The 18,113-nt window shown below is 42.2% G+C and overlaps 1 protein-coding gene across 2 annotated transcripts in view; it reads left to right on the forward strand.

Moving 5' to 3' along the window:
- LOC149472904 (chloride anion exchanger-like) overlaps positions 1-18,113 on the forward strand; it is an 87,868-nt gene that overhangs the window by 64,769 nt on the left and 4,986 nt on the right. For both annotated transcript variants that reach the window (XR_016313896.1, XM_089685125.1), the window contains exons 17-19: positions 2,180-2,422; positions 4,509-4,563; positions 15,487-15,632. Coding sequence is in view for 1 of the 2 variants with exons in the window: in XM_089685125.1 (XP_089541251.1) it covers positions 2,180-2,422; positions 4,509-4,563; positions 15,487-15,632 (444 nt within the window). In the remaining variant the exon portion in view is untranslated. The remainder of the gene's footprint in view (positions 1-2,179; positions 2,423-4,508; positions 4,564-15,486; positions 15,633-18,113) is intronic.

Below are 18,113 nucleotides of genomic sequence, written 5' to 3' on the forward strand. Positions count from 1 at the left end.
TGCATGCGATGCATGAAGATAAAATAAAACCTTCAGCCTCTAGAACCACTTTAAGGCATTCCCTAAGCATGTTATTTAAAGGATTTCTGTATTTTCAATGTTGCCTTTTTAGCCACATTTTTTTTTATAAATGTGTATTGTCCCTTTTAATGGTCAACAGTATCTGATATAGGATTACATTTCATACTTATTGTTTTTACATTTGTACTTCACTGGAGATTAAAAGGGAATTTCTATCAAACTCTTATTCAGGCCTGGTTCACAATAATATGCAGCTGCGGGCTGGTTGCAGGTGCAGGAATCATACTTGTTCCCGCACCCACAGCCACATCGTGTTTCTCTGGTGAGGCACGAGGGGATGCCATTTACTCTGAATGGCATCCCCACGCATTTCTCCCGCCGCACGATCATCGCACAGAAAGCACATGGTCAAAAAGACCATGTAGTTTCCCTGTGGATGCATTTTGGAAAAGGTGCATGCACCTTTTCCTTGCGTGAAACGTGGGCACAACAGCCCATTCAAATGAATGGGATGCTGTGCTCGCTCAAATGCACTAGTGCGAACTGGGCCTAAAAATTGAGAGACCTCAGAAGATGCAGCAGTGAAAAATAGGCCAGCAGGATTATTTAAATTAAAACTTTAGGTAAAAATTTACCAGAGACAAAGAACACATGTGGGGATTATTACAAAAATGAAAATACTGCTGAGGATACAGAAGGAGAAAGTAGGCCAGCAGCGGGACAATTTCAAATAGCATTTTTAGGTCCAAATATACTAGAGATAAGAAACACGAATATGGTTTTATAATGATGCACAGGATAGAGAAATGTGGCCAGGAGCAGGAAAGTTTTCATGAGGCATAATAGGCCAAATTGTTGCCTGCCTAACTTATTTTATCTGTGGGGATAGAGGGTGCATTTAATATAAGTGATATAATGTGCAGTGGTTTAGGCTCATACTGTTTTCCACTTAGTTTTAATTTTCTTTCAAATGATCTCAAATCAACTAAATTATAAAGTAAAAAAAACCACAATAATAATAATAAAAATAATAATAAAAAAAACCCACAGCAAATGGGTCAATGGTTTGATTGACCAATGAGCTATTATTCAGAGTACAGTTTCCTAGCTGACCCTGAATTTCTTTCTCTGCAACTTTCCCTATCCTTTCCCTGCAGCTTCTCCCAATACACTGACACTATGTTCTGTGCCCCCCCTTTATAGTGAAGGGATTGGCACATAGTAAATACCATATTATTGGTAATTCTAAAGGCAGCTGATCAAAGGTCTCTGAAGTTCATTATCATTACAGTTGATGGTGGAAGGGCGAATTTGCTGCATTTGTTTGCTGAGACCACACACTCTGAATGGCTTTGGTTCACCTTGAACCCATATTTAATCTGAACCTGATCCCTGTATTCTGGTATTTCTGTATACATTGATAAGACAGCAATTTTTAATTTGATATTTCAAATTGGGGTGGGAACTGTATGTTTTCATGTTATCACTTGCAAATTACAATCAAATTACTTAGCACCACAAAATCGTACTTGGCTCTGTTTTCTCTAAAAGGGGTGGTACTGGGAAGTGGGTAGGGGGTTGAACCAAGGGACAGTGCTCGGAGGTGGATAGGGGGCAGAGACAAAGGGTGACTCAGAAGTGGGGAGTACCTACCCCTATACCCTGTGTACCTATAATACCTACCTTTTAGGCTATCCACCCCGCTGAACTCACGTTTGTGATAAATTATCCCCAAGTCTGCTGGGAAACCTACAATTCTGGGAAGGTCAATCAGCTGGGCCCCCACAGCTATCACTGGTTCCTTCTGTCAATGTCATCTCCTGTAATAACATGGAGGACAGCAGGAGGAACAAGTCAGAACGTCAGCTTTCAAAAAGATCCATTATGTTTCTAAACAGCTAAAATACACACTGATATTTATTCCATAATGATTTGTAATTTTCTAAAGCATTTATGAAGAAGTGACTAAAAGAAGCAGATGTTGAACTCATCAGAAGTTACCACAGGGGTGCATGTTGCACTAGTCGAGAACCTGTGTTCTAGACTGTTTTAGAGAGGTTTAACCTTTGTACAGTAGGGTTCTGAAGGTGTTGTGCACTAAAAGTGAACAAAAATATTTTCAGAATAGAAATAATATTTTCTATAAAATGTTCTACAGAGAGGTGTGGTCTGCACATCATATGATTATAAAGAGTTAGATGAAGATGAAGATGAACTTGACAATAACAGGATTGAAGAGCTGGACAAACCAATAAACACAGAAGATCTGCCTATTGTCATTGACTGGAATTCTGATCTACCAAATAACATCATGGTTCCCAGAATTGATATTCACAGTTTGATACTTGATTTTGGAGCAGTATCTTTCATCGATATGTCTGGAATGAAAGCATTGAAAGGGGTAAGTGTATAAGAAGTGTTTTGTTATATAGTACACATTGGCAGAATATAGTACATATTGGCAAAAATTGCACTTTTGCATTTAAAGTTTACTAAACCTAGCTTTTTTAATGAAATGGTGTATAGTAAAAAATGGGCACAATTCTTCCCTGGCCACCAAATTAAGGCAACTTACCTGTAAACTGAACCTTGTAAAAATATTCTACGTAATATAAAATCAAAAGGGCAATCATTAAAATAAATAGCTCCTAAAGACCAAATATAGACAGCGTAGTTATTCAAGACTCATAAAAGTAAGTACAGAAAGTACAAATAAAAGTTGATCAGATCATGGGTGTTGATTTATTAACAGAAAATATTAATTTAATAAAAGGAATGTTCTCTAATTATAAAAAATGTAGGTTTGCTCATTTCCAGTAACCATTTATGTACTAAAAACAATCTATTTTTTACTTTCTCTAGAATATGGCTCAGTATTCAAAGAACGTGTAGATTAATCTTTGCTTTGCAAAGTTAACATACTCTTTTCAAAGTGAACAGCCTTTATGTTACTAACAGGGTAGAAACTGTTCACTTTACACAGTAAACGTGCATGCTTAGTAAATAAAGTGACACTGTTTTCTCCGCAATCATCCAGCAATGTGCAAAAAGAAATTCTGTTTTTTTTAATTTCCCCTGCAAATGATTAAGTATCTAAAGTGAACATCACATCATTGTTTTGCTAAGTTCAGTGAACATTTACTTTGCAAAGTGAACATCTCTACTTAGTAAATTAACTCTACTGTATTTAAAAGAATGCTGTGATGATGGTGGTTGCACCTCCATAGTGAAAGGCCAGTATATACAGTATTCCATTAATATAGTAGATGTTTTATTTATATTTATATAGGGATTAAATTGATCTTGAAAATACATTATCCCTTTACAATCACATCAAATTTAGATAAAATTAAATATAAGGGTAATATTTTCTAGAGTTTGCCAAAAAAATTGCACCAGCAACAAGAATGTTTGCTAGATATTGATCAAAGTTTTTGTAATAATTTATTAAATATCAAAATTCAAGCACATGCTAGCATTTTTTAATTTAAAAAATGTTGCATGTTCTGTTTCCTGTCTCCTTTGAACATGATTACCAGCTTAACATAGGCCTCTTCATCAGTGCTGGGACAAGGCCATCCAGTGCCCAAACTGACCAGATACCAAATTGCCTAGCCTTTTAACATAAAGAAGTCACCTCCATCCCTACAGTAAAACAATGCACCCAGAGCAGCCATTCTTCCTGCCGATCCCTTGTTTCGGCCCTGCTCTTCATCAACTGAATACCATAGCATAAGCAGCTGGCTACATTTTTCCTGTTACTCTCCAATGTTTAAAAACATATTTTTATATTGTTTTAATTGTTAACCCCTTCCCATCTGCTTCCTTTATATATGATTGCACAGTTTTCAGTTATTTTTTAAATCAATTGTTCTACTAAGAAGTGAAGACATGGGTATTTTCAATGTATTTAATTATCAACATATTTTACTGTATTATAAATATATAAACAGCTAGGTTTGCTTTAGAAAAAGACTCAAGAGTGGCAGCATTACATCAGGCAAATACACATAATCTCTTGTTGATAAATAACATTAAGATTAATTTCAAATGGGTAAATGTAAAACTTATTTCAAATTGAAGGCAGCAAAATATATATGAATAGGAAGTGGGTACATTTCTTATTCTACCTCTTGAAAATTTGCCACATAGAGTACAAAGAGCCACAGAATTTTACTGTTAAAATCTTAGATATAAAATATTTGCTATGACTGATGAAAACATTTCAGAAATAGTGCAGAAAAGATATCTACTAATTTATATGGAACACTTGCTTTGGCAGTATCATATCTACTTGATCTACCATCTGCAGGTAAGGAATATGGTAAGATAGATCAATTTCTAAATGGCCTGGATAATGGAATGTGGTTTACTGATGTTCTCTATTCAAAACCTTACTCATAAAAATATAATTCACAGATGGTAAATTTAGTCATATATGTATATCATTATAATTAATTTCTGTGCAAATTATGCCATTTTTACAGATTTTAAAAGAATTTATCAAGGTTGAGGTGGACATGTACATTGCTGCTGTGGATAGTAAGTAAATATGTTGTATCTATTGTAATCACAATTGTTTTATGATTAGAACTACAAAAGTAGAAAAAAAGTAGAATTTAATCTAAACTAAAACTGTATTAAACTGGGCCTAAGATTAAAATCTAAGTTATAAAAATACAGCACCTAGCCAAAGTACAAAAAATTCCACCAACGTGAGTAGAAAAGCCCCTATATATAAAATGAATAAATAATTATATATAAAGTGTGCTCAATACTATATACAAAAATGCCCTCAGTTTACAGTGTAGTTCACCTACTTACAAAGAAATGATCTATAATTTTTATCATAGATGTATTTTAAAGACAGAATATCAACCAAAAATCCAAAAAAACACATGATACGAATGTTATAATATGAGTGGCAGTTCAGTGCGTAAAATAAGTATTTGCTCCCCAAGCAAATCATGACTTAGTGCTTGGTGAAGAAACCCTTGTTGGCAAGCACAGAGGTAAGACATTTCTTGTAGTTGGTTATCAGGTAGGCACACATCTCAGGAGGGATTTTGGTCCACTCTTCTTTACAGATCTTCTCTAAGCCCTTAAGGTTACTTGGCTGTCACTTGGTAACTTGATATTTCAGCTCCCTCTATACATTTTCTATAGGATTAAGGTCTGAAGACTGGCTAGGCCACTCCATGACCTTAATGTGCTTCTTCTTGAGCCACTCCTTTGTTGCCTGGGTGGTATGCTATGGGTCATTGTCATGCTGGAAGACCCATCCACGACCCATCTTCTGTGTTCTGGCTGGGGAAAGAAGGTTCTCATCCAAGATTTTACAATACATGGCCCTGTCCATTAGCCATTCAATGCTGCAAAGTTGGCCTGTACCTTTAGCAGAGAAACAGCCCCATGCTTGAGTGTAGGGATGGTGTTATTAGGATCATAGTCAGCATTTTTGTTCCTCCAAACACAAGTTGAGTTAATGCCAAAGAGCTCAATTTTCGTCTCATCTGACCATAGCACTTTCTCCCAATCCTTCTCTGAATTGTTTAGATGTACACTGGCAAACTTCAGATGGGCCTTCAATCCATGGCGGTGTATTGTGTTACCAATGCTTTATTTGGTGACTGTGGTCCCAATTGCCTTGAGATAATTCACAAGCTCCTCCCATGTAGTTCTGGGCTGATCCCTCACTCTTCTCATGATCATCCTTACCCCATGAATCGAAATCTTGCATGGAGCTACATACCAAGGCGATTGATGGTTATTTTGTATTTCTTCCATTTGCGAATAATCGTTCCAATGGTTGTCTACTTCTCACCAAACTTCTTGCTGATGATCTTGTAGCCCATTCCAGCCTTGTGCAAGTCTACAATCTTGTCCCTGATGTCATTTGACAGCTCTTTGGGCTTGCCCAGGAGGGTGAGGTTTGAATGGAAGAAAGAAATTCTGTGGACAGGTGTCTTTTATACACATAACTAGTTGTCCTTAGGACCACCTTCTTAAACTGACAGGACTAATCTATGTACCACATCAGCACATAGCCAGTCCGTGGGAGTCAGAATTATTGTTGGTTGGTAGGGGATCAAATACTATTTTACTCACTGAACTGCAACTCAATTTATAGCATTTGTATCCATGTGGTTTTTTTTTTTCTGTTTTGTTAGGTTGATATTCTGTCTCTATCATTTAAAATACAACTATGCTAAAAAGTTATAGACCCTTCATTTCTTTTTAAGTGGGAAAAATTACAAAATCTGCAGGGGATCAAATAATTATTTTCCCACTGTATACATAAAACCACATGATTATATATCAGGCATCAAACCAGTAAAATCCGAAAATGTGTAGAAGTCCCACACAAAGTGCCTTATGCAAAACAGTGCCTTATTGCCTAATGTGCTTTACAACCACTGTTGTACTTTCCACTTTAGGCCTTCAGAGCTGATTCACACATGTGCGGTGCAGATTGAAGCTCAGGTTTCACAGCTAATTGACACAGTAGTTGTTCAGCGGTTCATGTCAGGTTTACATCAGGTTCAGGACAGGATTAGGGCAGGATTTTATCCTGTTCACACATGTGCTGTTTAGAAACAGTTCCTATAGACGTCAATAGCCTGTAATCCGCAACTGTAGCTGACAGCACTGCTCAGAAATCGGACAGGACTCTTTTTCAAACCGCACTGAATCTGTACCGCCAGTGCACCAATCATATGTGAACAGACACCATAGGAAGCAATGTTATTTCACATGTCATGCGGATTGCATGCAGCTCAAACCACATCCAATCTGAGTATATGTAAACCGGCACTCAGTTACCGTGTGCAACCTCTACCTTCACAAACCACACACCAGACATATAGAGACGCTGTTTAAGGTCAAAACATGCTTAGGATCATGGGAGGGTTCCAGCACCCCTTGTCACGACCTTGTTCACCTGCTGCTGGTGCTGTGGATCTCTGGGCAGAGAGCTGCAGTTTTATTGTCCACCAGCGGGTACTTAAATTCCACTTTTGCTATGGCTCCTTGTGTCAGTGTTTAGGTTGCTCCTGTTTTGTTTTCTGTATGCTGTGCTGTGAGACTCTGTTGCCATTAATTGGTGTTTTTGCTCTTGCTCCTGCCCTATATCCTGTTCCCTGTTACCTTGCTGCCTTGCTCCTTCTTAAGTTTCAGTACCACAAGCGGTAACCCCGAGCTACACTTAGGAATACCCTGCAGTGTTGCTCCAGGATCCCTTCTGCACTTACCTTGTCCTTCGCTCCCGCGATGTCTCCCCTGCAGCGTCCCTTGCCATCTCCTCCAGCCGATGCTGGCATTTGCCTTCGGAGTTCCGTTCCCTGCGGCGTCGGGACGTACGGGGACTGAACTGGCGGGAAATTTGAAAAATGTCAAAAAGTGACATTCACTAAATACACTAAAATTACATAGTAAAACATTACTGTATCAAACCATTTCACATACATTTTGTTCCTAGTGCTTTGTCCTGTGCTCTGCCTGCATTTTTACTGTTCTTTCTGCCTGAAAACTGAGAAACATCCATGGCATCCAAAAAGCGTCCCTTTATGTCAAAAGCAGTTTTAGACCGGCTAGAGAACAGCGATAGTAAATTAGAACCACTTGCAGAATTGAGTGATAATGATTCGTGGGGAAATTCATCATCAGACACTGAAAACGATTCTGCAACTTTTCTCAGTGATGTGCGCTATATTTCAATTTTCAGCGTTTTTGGTTTGATTACATTATTGAATTAAAATTATTATTATATTATTTTTTATGATGTTTTATTAAATTATAATTTATGATTTCGTGTTTCAAATTTTATCATACCCGGAATGTTTACTAGACTCTTGTTTGGACAGATTTCAGTGAGTTATTCCTAAAAATTACAGGCCTACAATAAAAAAAAACATATTTCCATGCAAAAAAATGTACTGCTTTGAGCACAGAAATACTGACATAATCAGACCGCTAGGGAAGCTACAGATATATACACATGGTCTGGTCCCAGTTTCTGTGTGTAGCTACATTTATCTGGTCTTCTCTTGTGCTGACTCCTGACACTCCTCCACCTCGCTTATTCAACAGCAATGCCTCAATCCTCTAGCTCTCCAGGGTCTACACCACGCTCCCAAGGAGTTTCAGCACTATTATTCTTCGTTAATCAACCAGACCAGTCTGCAATCACCATAACTCTCCTTCTTTTATTCTGACATGGATACCGGCATAGGCATAAAATCCAATAAAACTTTCATAGCGTTGTAACGCTGTTTAATATTTAAAAACATTCATAAAATTGTATATTGTGTCCTCACTGCTTCTTTCGCCCCTCTACGGCACCCACCACCTCCTCCTATTACTCCACTCTCCCACTGACCCCAACACCTCCACTAGTAGTTTCTCACGCTCCTGCACATCCCGCTCCCATGCTACCTTTCTCACCCTTCTCCTCCTCATAACTGCGGGGGACATCTCCCCGAATCCTGGCCCTCCACCACCTCCCTCACCCGCACAACACCCTCCCGCCTCCACGTCCCGCTGCAACTTAGTATCTGTCCCCCTGCTCCCTAAAATCTCCCCCCCCGTTTTCATGTGCACTACTGAATGCCCGATCGGTGTGCAACAAGCTTACCGCCATCCACGACCTCTTTGTTTCCCGTTCCCTCAACCTCCTAGCGATCACGGAAACCTGGATCCAGCCCACTGACTCTACCTCCCCTGCTGCACTCTCCTACAGAGGTCTCACCTGGACCCACTCACCCAGGCCCAACGGTCGTAAAGGTGGTGGGGTTGGTCTGCTCCTGTCACCGCAGAGCACCTTCCGAGTCCTCCCAAACCCCCCCTCCCTATCCTTCTCCTCCTTCGAGGCCCACTGCGTCCGACTATTCTCCCCAACCCCCCTGAAGATTGCTGTGATATACCGGCCTCCTGGATCCATACCCCGCTTCCTGGATGACTTCTCCTCCTGGCTACCCTTCTTCCTCTCCTCTGAGCTACCCACCATCATCCTTGGGGATTTCAACATCCCTGTCAACCTCGACAACCCGGACACATCCCGTCTCCTCCACTTAACCTCCTCCTTTACACTTGCACAGTGCATACAATCCACCACCCACTCCGACGGTAATGTCCTTGATCTCGTCTTCTCCAACCGCTGCGCTCCCCACAACCTCACTAACACCCCCTTTCCTCTCTCTGACCACAACCTGATTACCTTCTCTATCTCCTCGTCCTCCAACGCCTACCCCTCCAAATGTCACACTACTCTACCAGCCGTAACCTCCGCAACCTTAACCCTGCCTCCCTCCACTCTGCAGCTGATCAACTCCACGACCGCATCCTCCCCCTGTCCTGCCCTGACTTGGCTATGACTGCCTACAACAACACGCTGTCAACAGCCCTTGACTCACTAGTGCCTTTAACCACACGCAACATCAGACCCCGACCGCTCCAGCCCTGGGAGACTGATCACACCAAAACCCTCAAACAACACAGTCGTGCCCTGGAGCGACTATGGCGCAAAACCAAATCCCAACAAGCCTTCACCCGCTACAAATCTGCCTTCCACACCTACACCTCCTCCCTCCATGCTGCCAAACAGGCCTACTTCTTGACCCTCATCAAGGCCCTCTCCTCCAATCCTCGCCGACTATTCTCCGCCTTCAACTCTCTCCACCCCCACCTCCACCCAGCACCTCACTCACTGCCCTTGAGATTGCCAATCACTTCAAAAACAAGATTGACACAATTCGCAAGGACATTGCCACAACTCACACGCCCTCTCAACCCTTCCCCTCTCACACAGCTACCCCCTTATCCCCCCTCCCCCTCGACATAACCCGCAGGGACTTCGTTGCTGCTCAAACTCTCTCCAACCCCCTTCACCCTCACTCAGCTACCCCCTCATCACCCCTCTCCCACGGCCCCACCACTGCTCTGACCTCCTCTTCCACCCCACCCTACATTCCTCATACTGAAGCTCCCCCAACACTCCGCACCTTTGACCTTACTACCATCGAGGAAGTCTCCAAGATCCTCTCTGATGCCCGCCTCACCACCTGCCCCCTCGACCCTATCCCCTCACAACTCCTACGACCTCCTTCCCCCTCCATCCTACGCTCCCTCACCCACATCTTCAATCTCTCCCTCTCCTCCGGCACTTTCCCCTCCCCTCTGAAACATGCACACATCACCCCCATACTTAAAAAGCCCTCCCTGGAACCCAATGACCCGAACAACCTCAGACCCATCTCCCTGCTCCCATTTACATCTAAACTCCTCGAGCGCCTAGTCTACGCCCGCCTATGCTCTCACCTCAACGACAACAACCTCCTCGATCCCCTACAGTCCGGCTTCCGTCCCCTACACTCCACCGAAACTGCCTTACTCAAACTCTCCAACGACCTGCTAACCGCCAAAGCTAATGGCCACTATTCAGTGCTCCTACTCCTTGACCTCTCTGCGGCCTTCAACACAGTCGACCACCCCCTCCTCCTCAATAAACTACACTCCCTCGGCCTCAGAGATTCTGCTCTCTCCTGGCTGTCATCCTACCTGTCACAACGCTCCTTCAGCGTTACCTATAATGCTACCACCTCCCCCTCACTCCCCCTCTCTGTTGGGGTCCCTCAAGGCTCTGTCCTCGGGCCCCTTCTCTTCTCCATCTATACCTCCTCCCTTGGCCAACTCATACACTCTCACGGCTTCAACTACCACCTCTATGCCGACGACACACAAATCTATCTCTCAACCCCCCACCTCACCCCCTCGGTCTCAGCCCGAATCACACACCTACTGAGCGACATATCAGACTGGATGTCACTCCACTTCCTTAAATTGAACCTCTCCAAAACCGAGTTTCTTGTCTTCCCCCCAGCCCGGGCACCACCCCCCATTGACTTCTCCGTCACATCCAACAACGCTACCATCAAACCCGCCCTGCAGGCCAGAGTACTTGGTGTCATTCTGGACTCCAACCTATCCTTCCAGCCCCAAGTCCAATCTTTAACAAACTCATGCAGACTCCACCTCCGCAACATCTCCAAAATACGCACGTTCCTAACCCCAGAAACCACTAAACAGCTCATCCACTCCCTGGTCATATCACGACTCGACTACTGCAACTCCCTCCTCACTGGCCTGCCTCGCCGCTGGCTATCCCCGCTTCAGGTCATCCTGAATACGGCTGCCAGACTCATTCACCTTTCCAACCGCTCTGTCTCCGCCACCCCCCTCTGCCAATCCCTCCACTGGCTTCCGATTGCGCAACGGATCAAATTCAAAATCCTAACGCTGACGTACAAAGCTGTCCACCATACTGCCCCGAACTACATTACTGACCTAATATCCAAGTACCGCCCAGCACGCACACTCCGCTCCTCACAAAACCTCCTTCTCTCTAGTTCCCTGGTCTCCTCCTCCCATGCCCGCCTCCAGGACTTCTCCAGGGTGTCACCCATCCTCTGGAACTCCCTGCCCCAACCCATCAGATTATCACCTACTCTCCTCTCCTTTAGGCGCACCCTGAAAACCTATCTCTTCAGGGAAGCCTACCCCACCCCCTGCTAACTTGCCGACCTCCTCCACTCTTCCTACCACTCCATCCCCCACAGCTATCTCCTCCTGTGCCACCATCCCCTCCCTCCTAGATTGTAAGCTCGAAAGAGCAAGGCCCTCAATCCCCTCATGTTTTGCATTGTATTGGTATTGTTCTGTCACATGTTCTGTCCCCCTTTGTAATGTACAGCGCTGAGCGAACTATTGGCGCTTTAAAAAAAATACTGTATAATAATAATAATAATAATAATAATAAAAGCAATAAAACTCACAGTGCCTCATGCTGTCTCCCAGCACTAAGATGAATTGCTCATTCACAGTTAGTTTGGGCTCCACTGCTCACCCTGGTGTGAGCCCAATTCTGCCTGCGGGATGACGTCGCTTATCACCTTAACGGCCTCATCAGGTAGCGTTACCAATCTGTCAACCCCACTCACAATATATATATAGCTAAGTGGTTTCTGACACCGCCTACCTCTAATCTTCCTCCTCTCTACTGTCGCCTATCCTCTGTCAGTTTTTCCTGTTCAGCTGCATATTATCCATCTGGTTCATTAACCCATTTGCTGGTTCTCATTCTCTGTTATTTTCTGCTATTCAGCAGTCTAGTATTCACAGAGAGCATTACCGATCTGTCAACCCCACTCTCAATAACTCAGTGCTTACTAACACCACTACCACCCTTCCTCTGTCAATTTCTCCTGTTGCATATTATCCATATGGTCCATTACCCATCCTCTTTCGGCCTAATTTCTGTCAATTGTTCCTATTCAGAAGCATATTATCCACCTAATTCATGAACCCCTTCTCTACCAATCCTCCATACTAATATACACATGTTCCTTTGCTTTCTTAGTCACTTGCATACAATTTTACCATATACATGTTATTCACCCGATCTTATTAACCCTTTCTCATTCCTCCTATTTAATCTTTTGTATCTTTCTACTCCATATACCTACCCATATATATTATCCTATATATTAATTACTTACCTAATCTTAACCATCTAATCTTATACCTAATTAATCTCTTATCTAGCTATATGTGTCTTAAACCACATATATAACAGTAAAACACTGTAGAAATTATACCAATAAAAATCAAATAAAAAACAATAAAAAATTACTGATAAAACAATTAAAACCAATACCGATATAATAGTGTTACTAAACCCACAACAGTAAAATCAGTCTGTATATGCAGTAAAACATGCTTATTATACTCAGTGTGGAACCTAAGGGGTTAATCCTCTGCATTGTTTAAAAATGTTATTTGATCCTGACTTCTTTGATCCTCCCCTTTTTGCAGTGTCTCCCTCCTATCTCCTGATAAGACATACCGTGTGGAGACACTCTGCACATGCTCAGTTTGGTGCATAACCTAAGAGGTTAGTCCACCATATTATGTAAAAAGACTACTTGATCCAATTCATCTGTCGATAGTACAGAGCCCTAGGAGACACTCTGCACATGCTCAGTTTGGTGTGTATTGCTAGAGTTTTTTTCTTCTTGGAAACGTGCATGTGATCAACACAGCACCAATCAGCGATGTTCAGACAGAGGGTCAGGGATTATGCAGCATCATAGACAATCAAGGGAGAATGAAAACTCCTACAAGCTTTAACCAGTGCTCTGCTGGACACTGATAGAAGTCACAAGATTGCTCTAACTGCTGATGAAAAGGTATTTAGCAGTTTATATTTACTAAAGTAATTAAATGTCCTAGTTGTGTGTACTGTGGGAGACCAGATATAGTGAATGTAGGGTCCTGGGCTTAGTAACACTTTAAAGGGGCATTAAATACCAGGTGTGTACTACATACAGAGTGCAGAGTTTTGGTTGGGGGGTGTTACACACAGAGTGCAGAGTTCAGTGTTGAGCTTCATACACAGCGCAGAGTTCAGGGGTGCGCTGCATACAGAGTGCACAGTTCAGCCTTCTTCCACAGTTGCTTATTTCTGCATCCCCAATTCACATCTCACTTTCACCCCTCTTCAGCTCTGACCTCTGCATACAACCCTCCCTCCATTGTCCCCATTTTCTCCCCTTCACTCTACTTAAAAGCTCCATCTTCTTTCACGTCTTCCTTTTGTTGCTGTATTAAGCTAAAGCACCCAGCCGGCTCTAGTATTTCCCCCCACACTGTGGAGGCGCCGCCTCGCTCACTTACAGGGAGATCATCCGGGATGTGTCATCATCCACATTGCACCCCAAACACCTGCATCCCCCTTGTCCCTATCTTGCATTCAGTGGGAGCCCCTCAGGAGATCAGATCTGTGGGAGCCATTGGGAGTCATGCTGTCACTTGTAAACACAGAGGCTGGACTTCTGTGTTTACAAGTGATGGTGGTGAGTAGGGAGCAGGGGACCTTACCCAGAGGTGGGGGAATTGAGTTCCACCAAGTCCCAGCTGAAAAAAAGCCCCAGCAGTATATATCAGTCTTGTGACTTCTATCCATGTCCAGCTGAACAATGGTTAATCTTGTAGGAGTTTTCCTATAAGGCTGCATGACCCCTGACCCTCTGTCTGGACAGTGCTGATTGGCCCTGTGCCGATCAATTGCACCCTCCCAAAAGAAAAAAAAAACTCTCCAGCAATACACACCAAACTGAGCATGTGCAGAGTGTTTCCTAGAGCTCTGTACTATTAGCAGATGGATTGGGGACTGTGGAAGAAGGGAAGGATCAGAGAAGACTGGATCAGATAGTCTTTTTACATAATATTAATGACTAACTAACTAACTTAGGTTCCACAGTATGAGTATAACAAGCATGCTTTACTGCATATACAGACTGATTTTACTGCTGTGGGTTCAGTAACACTTGAAGACGCTCTCACTATTTGTATGTGTTTGTGGGGGAGCTGTGGGTTTAGGGGGTTGTGGTTGAGTTCCTGCACCTATTTTCTGAGAAAAAAAAGCCCTGGTATCAAAAATCAGGGAAAAGGGATTTAGGAAAGCTGGGGAATCCACATGCAGTGTCTAAACGTGGCGGTGCCACCAGAATGTCTGGAAGGGTGCGACCTAATCAATATTCCAAAACAAGGAAGAAATAATGAGATCCTTGTTTTATCTCTGTTTAATTCTGGACAAAAGATTGGTTTTCCATGAATGATTGGTGATTAGGTAACCATTTCTATGGCACCAAACAGGTAGGGCCAGTGCTTTTTTAAAAAAACAAGAAGAGAGGAAGAAAAAAGGCTGCACACCTAAAAGACTAACCTCAAAGGAATTTTATTATGCAACAGTTATAGGCCATCAGAGACATGACAATTCTGCAAGACAGAGGACTCTACCCCCCCCCCCCCCGAGTGGGGTGCCAGTGGGCTGGTATTATCTCCCTCAGCTCCTCTCTCCCCTTTGTGAGGGGGGTGGTGGGATGGGAGGGTCCTTCATCTAGGGGAGGGTTTTTTTTGTGGGTCCTTGTGTGGGAATTGGGGGGTTGATAGGACTGGTGGGGTGGGTTGTGTCAATGGTTGGGTGTTGGAGGGTTGGGTCAGGTCAGTCCCAGAGGACCAATTCTATCTTTGGTCCATCCTTGAGGGTCCCCTCTTGATATCTTGGGGGGGGGGTAGAGTCCTCTGTCATGCAGGATTGTCATGTCTCCGATGACCTATAACTGTTTATGGTGCATAATAAAATTCCTTTGAGGTTAGCCTTTTAGGTGTGCAACCTTTTTTCTTCCTCTCTTCTTGTTTTTTAAAAAAAGCCCTGGCACTACCTGTTTGGTGCCATAGAAATGGTTACCTCATAACCAATCATTCATGGAAAATCAATCTTTTGTCCAGCATTAAACAGAGATAAAACAAGGATCTCATTATTTAAAACCCTGCAATGTGAATTGAAAAAATTTAACTGTCGTGCATTTCATTTGAATATTAACCACTGATTTATTTTTGATTCTTTAGGTTCTGTAATGGAGAAGTTAAAACGTAGCTCATTCTTTGATGATGACATTGAAACATCAATGTTTTTTCTCACTGTCCATGATGCCGTCCTATATGTCCTTGAAAAGAAAGGCCTTCAGCATGCTTTAATGCATGAGATCAGCAAGGTAATTTAGGTGCATGCTTTATCACCGTACAAGCAAAATTGATGATTTTCTCTGATTCCTGCCATTACAATTCATGCTGGCCTAAATTACTGGTGTGAATGTAGCCTTATACCTAATTAATACATGAAAACATTTGAAAATGCCCTTTAACCCTTTGAGGACTATAAGATTACGGAACGCCAAAATAATCAATTTTTTGTTTTTAAAGTTCGTACACTTCAGTTGCTGTAACTAAGCCATTTCATGAAATAATTGGCAAAAAGCTAGATCCATTTGTTGATAAGAACTAATATTTTGACTCAAACCAAAAAAAAAAAAGTATTTTAAGTTCTTAATCAGATGATACAGGCAATTAAAAACATGGGACAAATACGTACCTTGGTCCTCAAAGGGGTTTTAGATGTGGGGTTTGTGATCATGTGACCAATATGATTGGCTGTCACAGTGGTCATGTGATTGGCAAGCTCCCGCTTGCTACTTGCCGCCAGTAACTGTGCCAGGAGCGCAAGTGTGGGCTCTCGGCGCAGTTCTGGTTTTTTTTGGGTACGCATATATGTGGCCTCTCAGCTTTAAGACCTACCCACCGAGAGGCCGCATGTTTGCGTGTGGCCACCGTGAAGGTGTTAAAAGCACAATTTAATCTAGTTATATATTTTTTAAAGGATCAACAAATGTACACACAGCATACCATTTATATTTGTATGAGTTTTGATAGCCTTCTCATCTGCACTGAAAGCTTGGGAGAGGGAGGGCCAGTAACTCAAAAGTACAACACAAAGGAAATACACAGGGATCATTCCAATGAGCAGGCTGGTGTGACAAGGTGATTTAGAAAGCAACAGACATTTTTTACTACAATCAGACATCAAATTGGTATGTGCTATTAAATGATTTCAGGGGAAGAAGAGTTTTAACTGTACATATATACAGTAAATAGGGCATATAACAAACCCTTGAGGTCTATTTATAAAACATTATTTGGAAAAATGTCATACATATTCGGGCAGGCTGGACAAATGTTCCCTGTATTTTCTGTAATAGGTTCAGGAAACTATACCACATTTTGGACATTAGGTGAAGCTGACAATCAGAGGAAGTAATCTATTACAGACATATGGAGAACATTCATTAAACTTGCATGAATGTGTGTGATATTCATTCAACAAATGTTTTATAAAGACCCCCAAGAGTATAATGTTTGAATGGAGTTCCACTCCATTTGTAAACAAAAGGTTAACCACTCAAAAAACTTACCTCAGCCCTGGTTTCTGGAAGGTGGTGTCACTATGTCTTTGGGCAAGCTGGGAGCTCAAAATCCCATTACAATACAGTCCTTCAAGGAGATGGATTGCATTTTTCAGGACTTTGTGTTGCCTTCTGGTAGGTGCTGTGACATGTCAATTTCATTGGGAGCCCATAGATGTAGATGCAACACATCAAAATGTATGTAACATGTTTTGATGTGATGGCAGCAGGTATTACCAGGTCTTGCCCAATGGCTGTAAACTCCTTCCACTCCAAATTCTGAATTTAAAAACTCATTGGAAGCACACTTCAATACGTGTTAATGAACATCAATAATGCATGTCAACTCTCCAAAAACAAATAGGTTGATGCATGACTACAGACATGCCTAACTCTAAAAAAGAAACACCTCCTTGAACACACATTGATCTAAAGGGGCCCTTAAGTTGAACCTCTAAAAGTAGAAACATAGGCGCTGCTAATGCTGACAGTGACCTCTTTAAAAGAAAAAATGTGGATTTGGATTTTTTCCCCCAATTATACTTACCTATGTGGATGCAGCGTCAGTCCCCCGCCAACTCTAACTGTCAGAACTCAGCGATCACCGTAGCCAGCAAGCTTGTAAACACAGATCCTGTAGGTCTTAGGTGTGATGCACAATCCTGCAGAATCCTTCAACTTCTTCCAATCAAATGACATTAAACCACCTTCTCTGTTCTCAGTATCTGTGTGTAGCCTGTTGCTGGGTCCCTGCCTTCAGCCATCTGCAGCCGGTCTCCCTAAAGAAGAACTTCCATAAATACAGCAAAGGTAACATGCTGGAATCTTCTTTTTCCCATCTGTAGGCATGTGACAACATGTCATGGGCTACAGAGGTAGAATCAGATGTCTGAAGGCAGGAACCCAGCAATAAGCTGCAAGCTGTTTCTAAGCTGTTAGAAACCAACTAAAACCCAACTCTAGAGTCTATAGTGTGCTCTGTGAGGATGCGTGAGAAAGAATAACTTTAAGTTAAAAGTTTGTTAAAGTGAAACAAAATAGTTCTGTCATTTACAAAACAAGGAAGTGGCATCTTATCCTCTGTTTGCTCCACAATTGCCATGGTGCTGCGCATGTGATCAACTATGACATCAGCCATTTGATTGGTTGACAGTGTGGTTGCGAGCAACTATAAGATTACTAGTAACTGTAACAGTTATCATTCAAGGCATTCCTTGAATATAACTTTTTTTTAGA

The sequence above is a fragment of the Staurois parvus genome, unplaced genomic scaffold (genome assembly GCF_062004578.1).
Source record: "Staurois parvus isolate SC_StPar_1 unplaced genomic scaffold, SC_StPar_1.0 ptg000019l, whole genome shotgun sequence".
Classification (NCBI taxonomy): Eukaryota; Metazoa; Chordata; class Amphibia; order Anura; family Ranidae; genus Staurois; species Staurois parvus.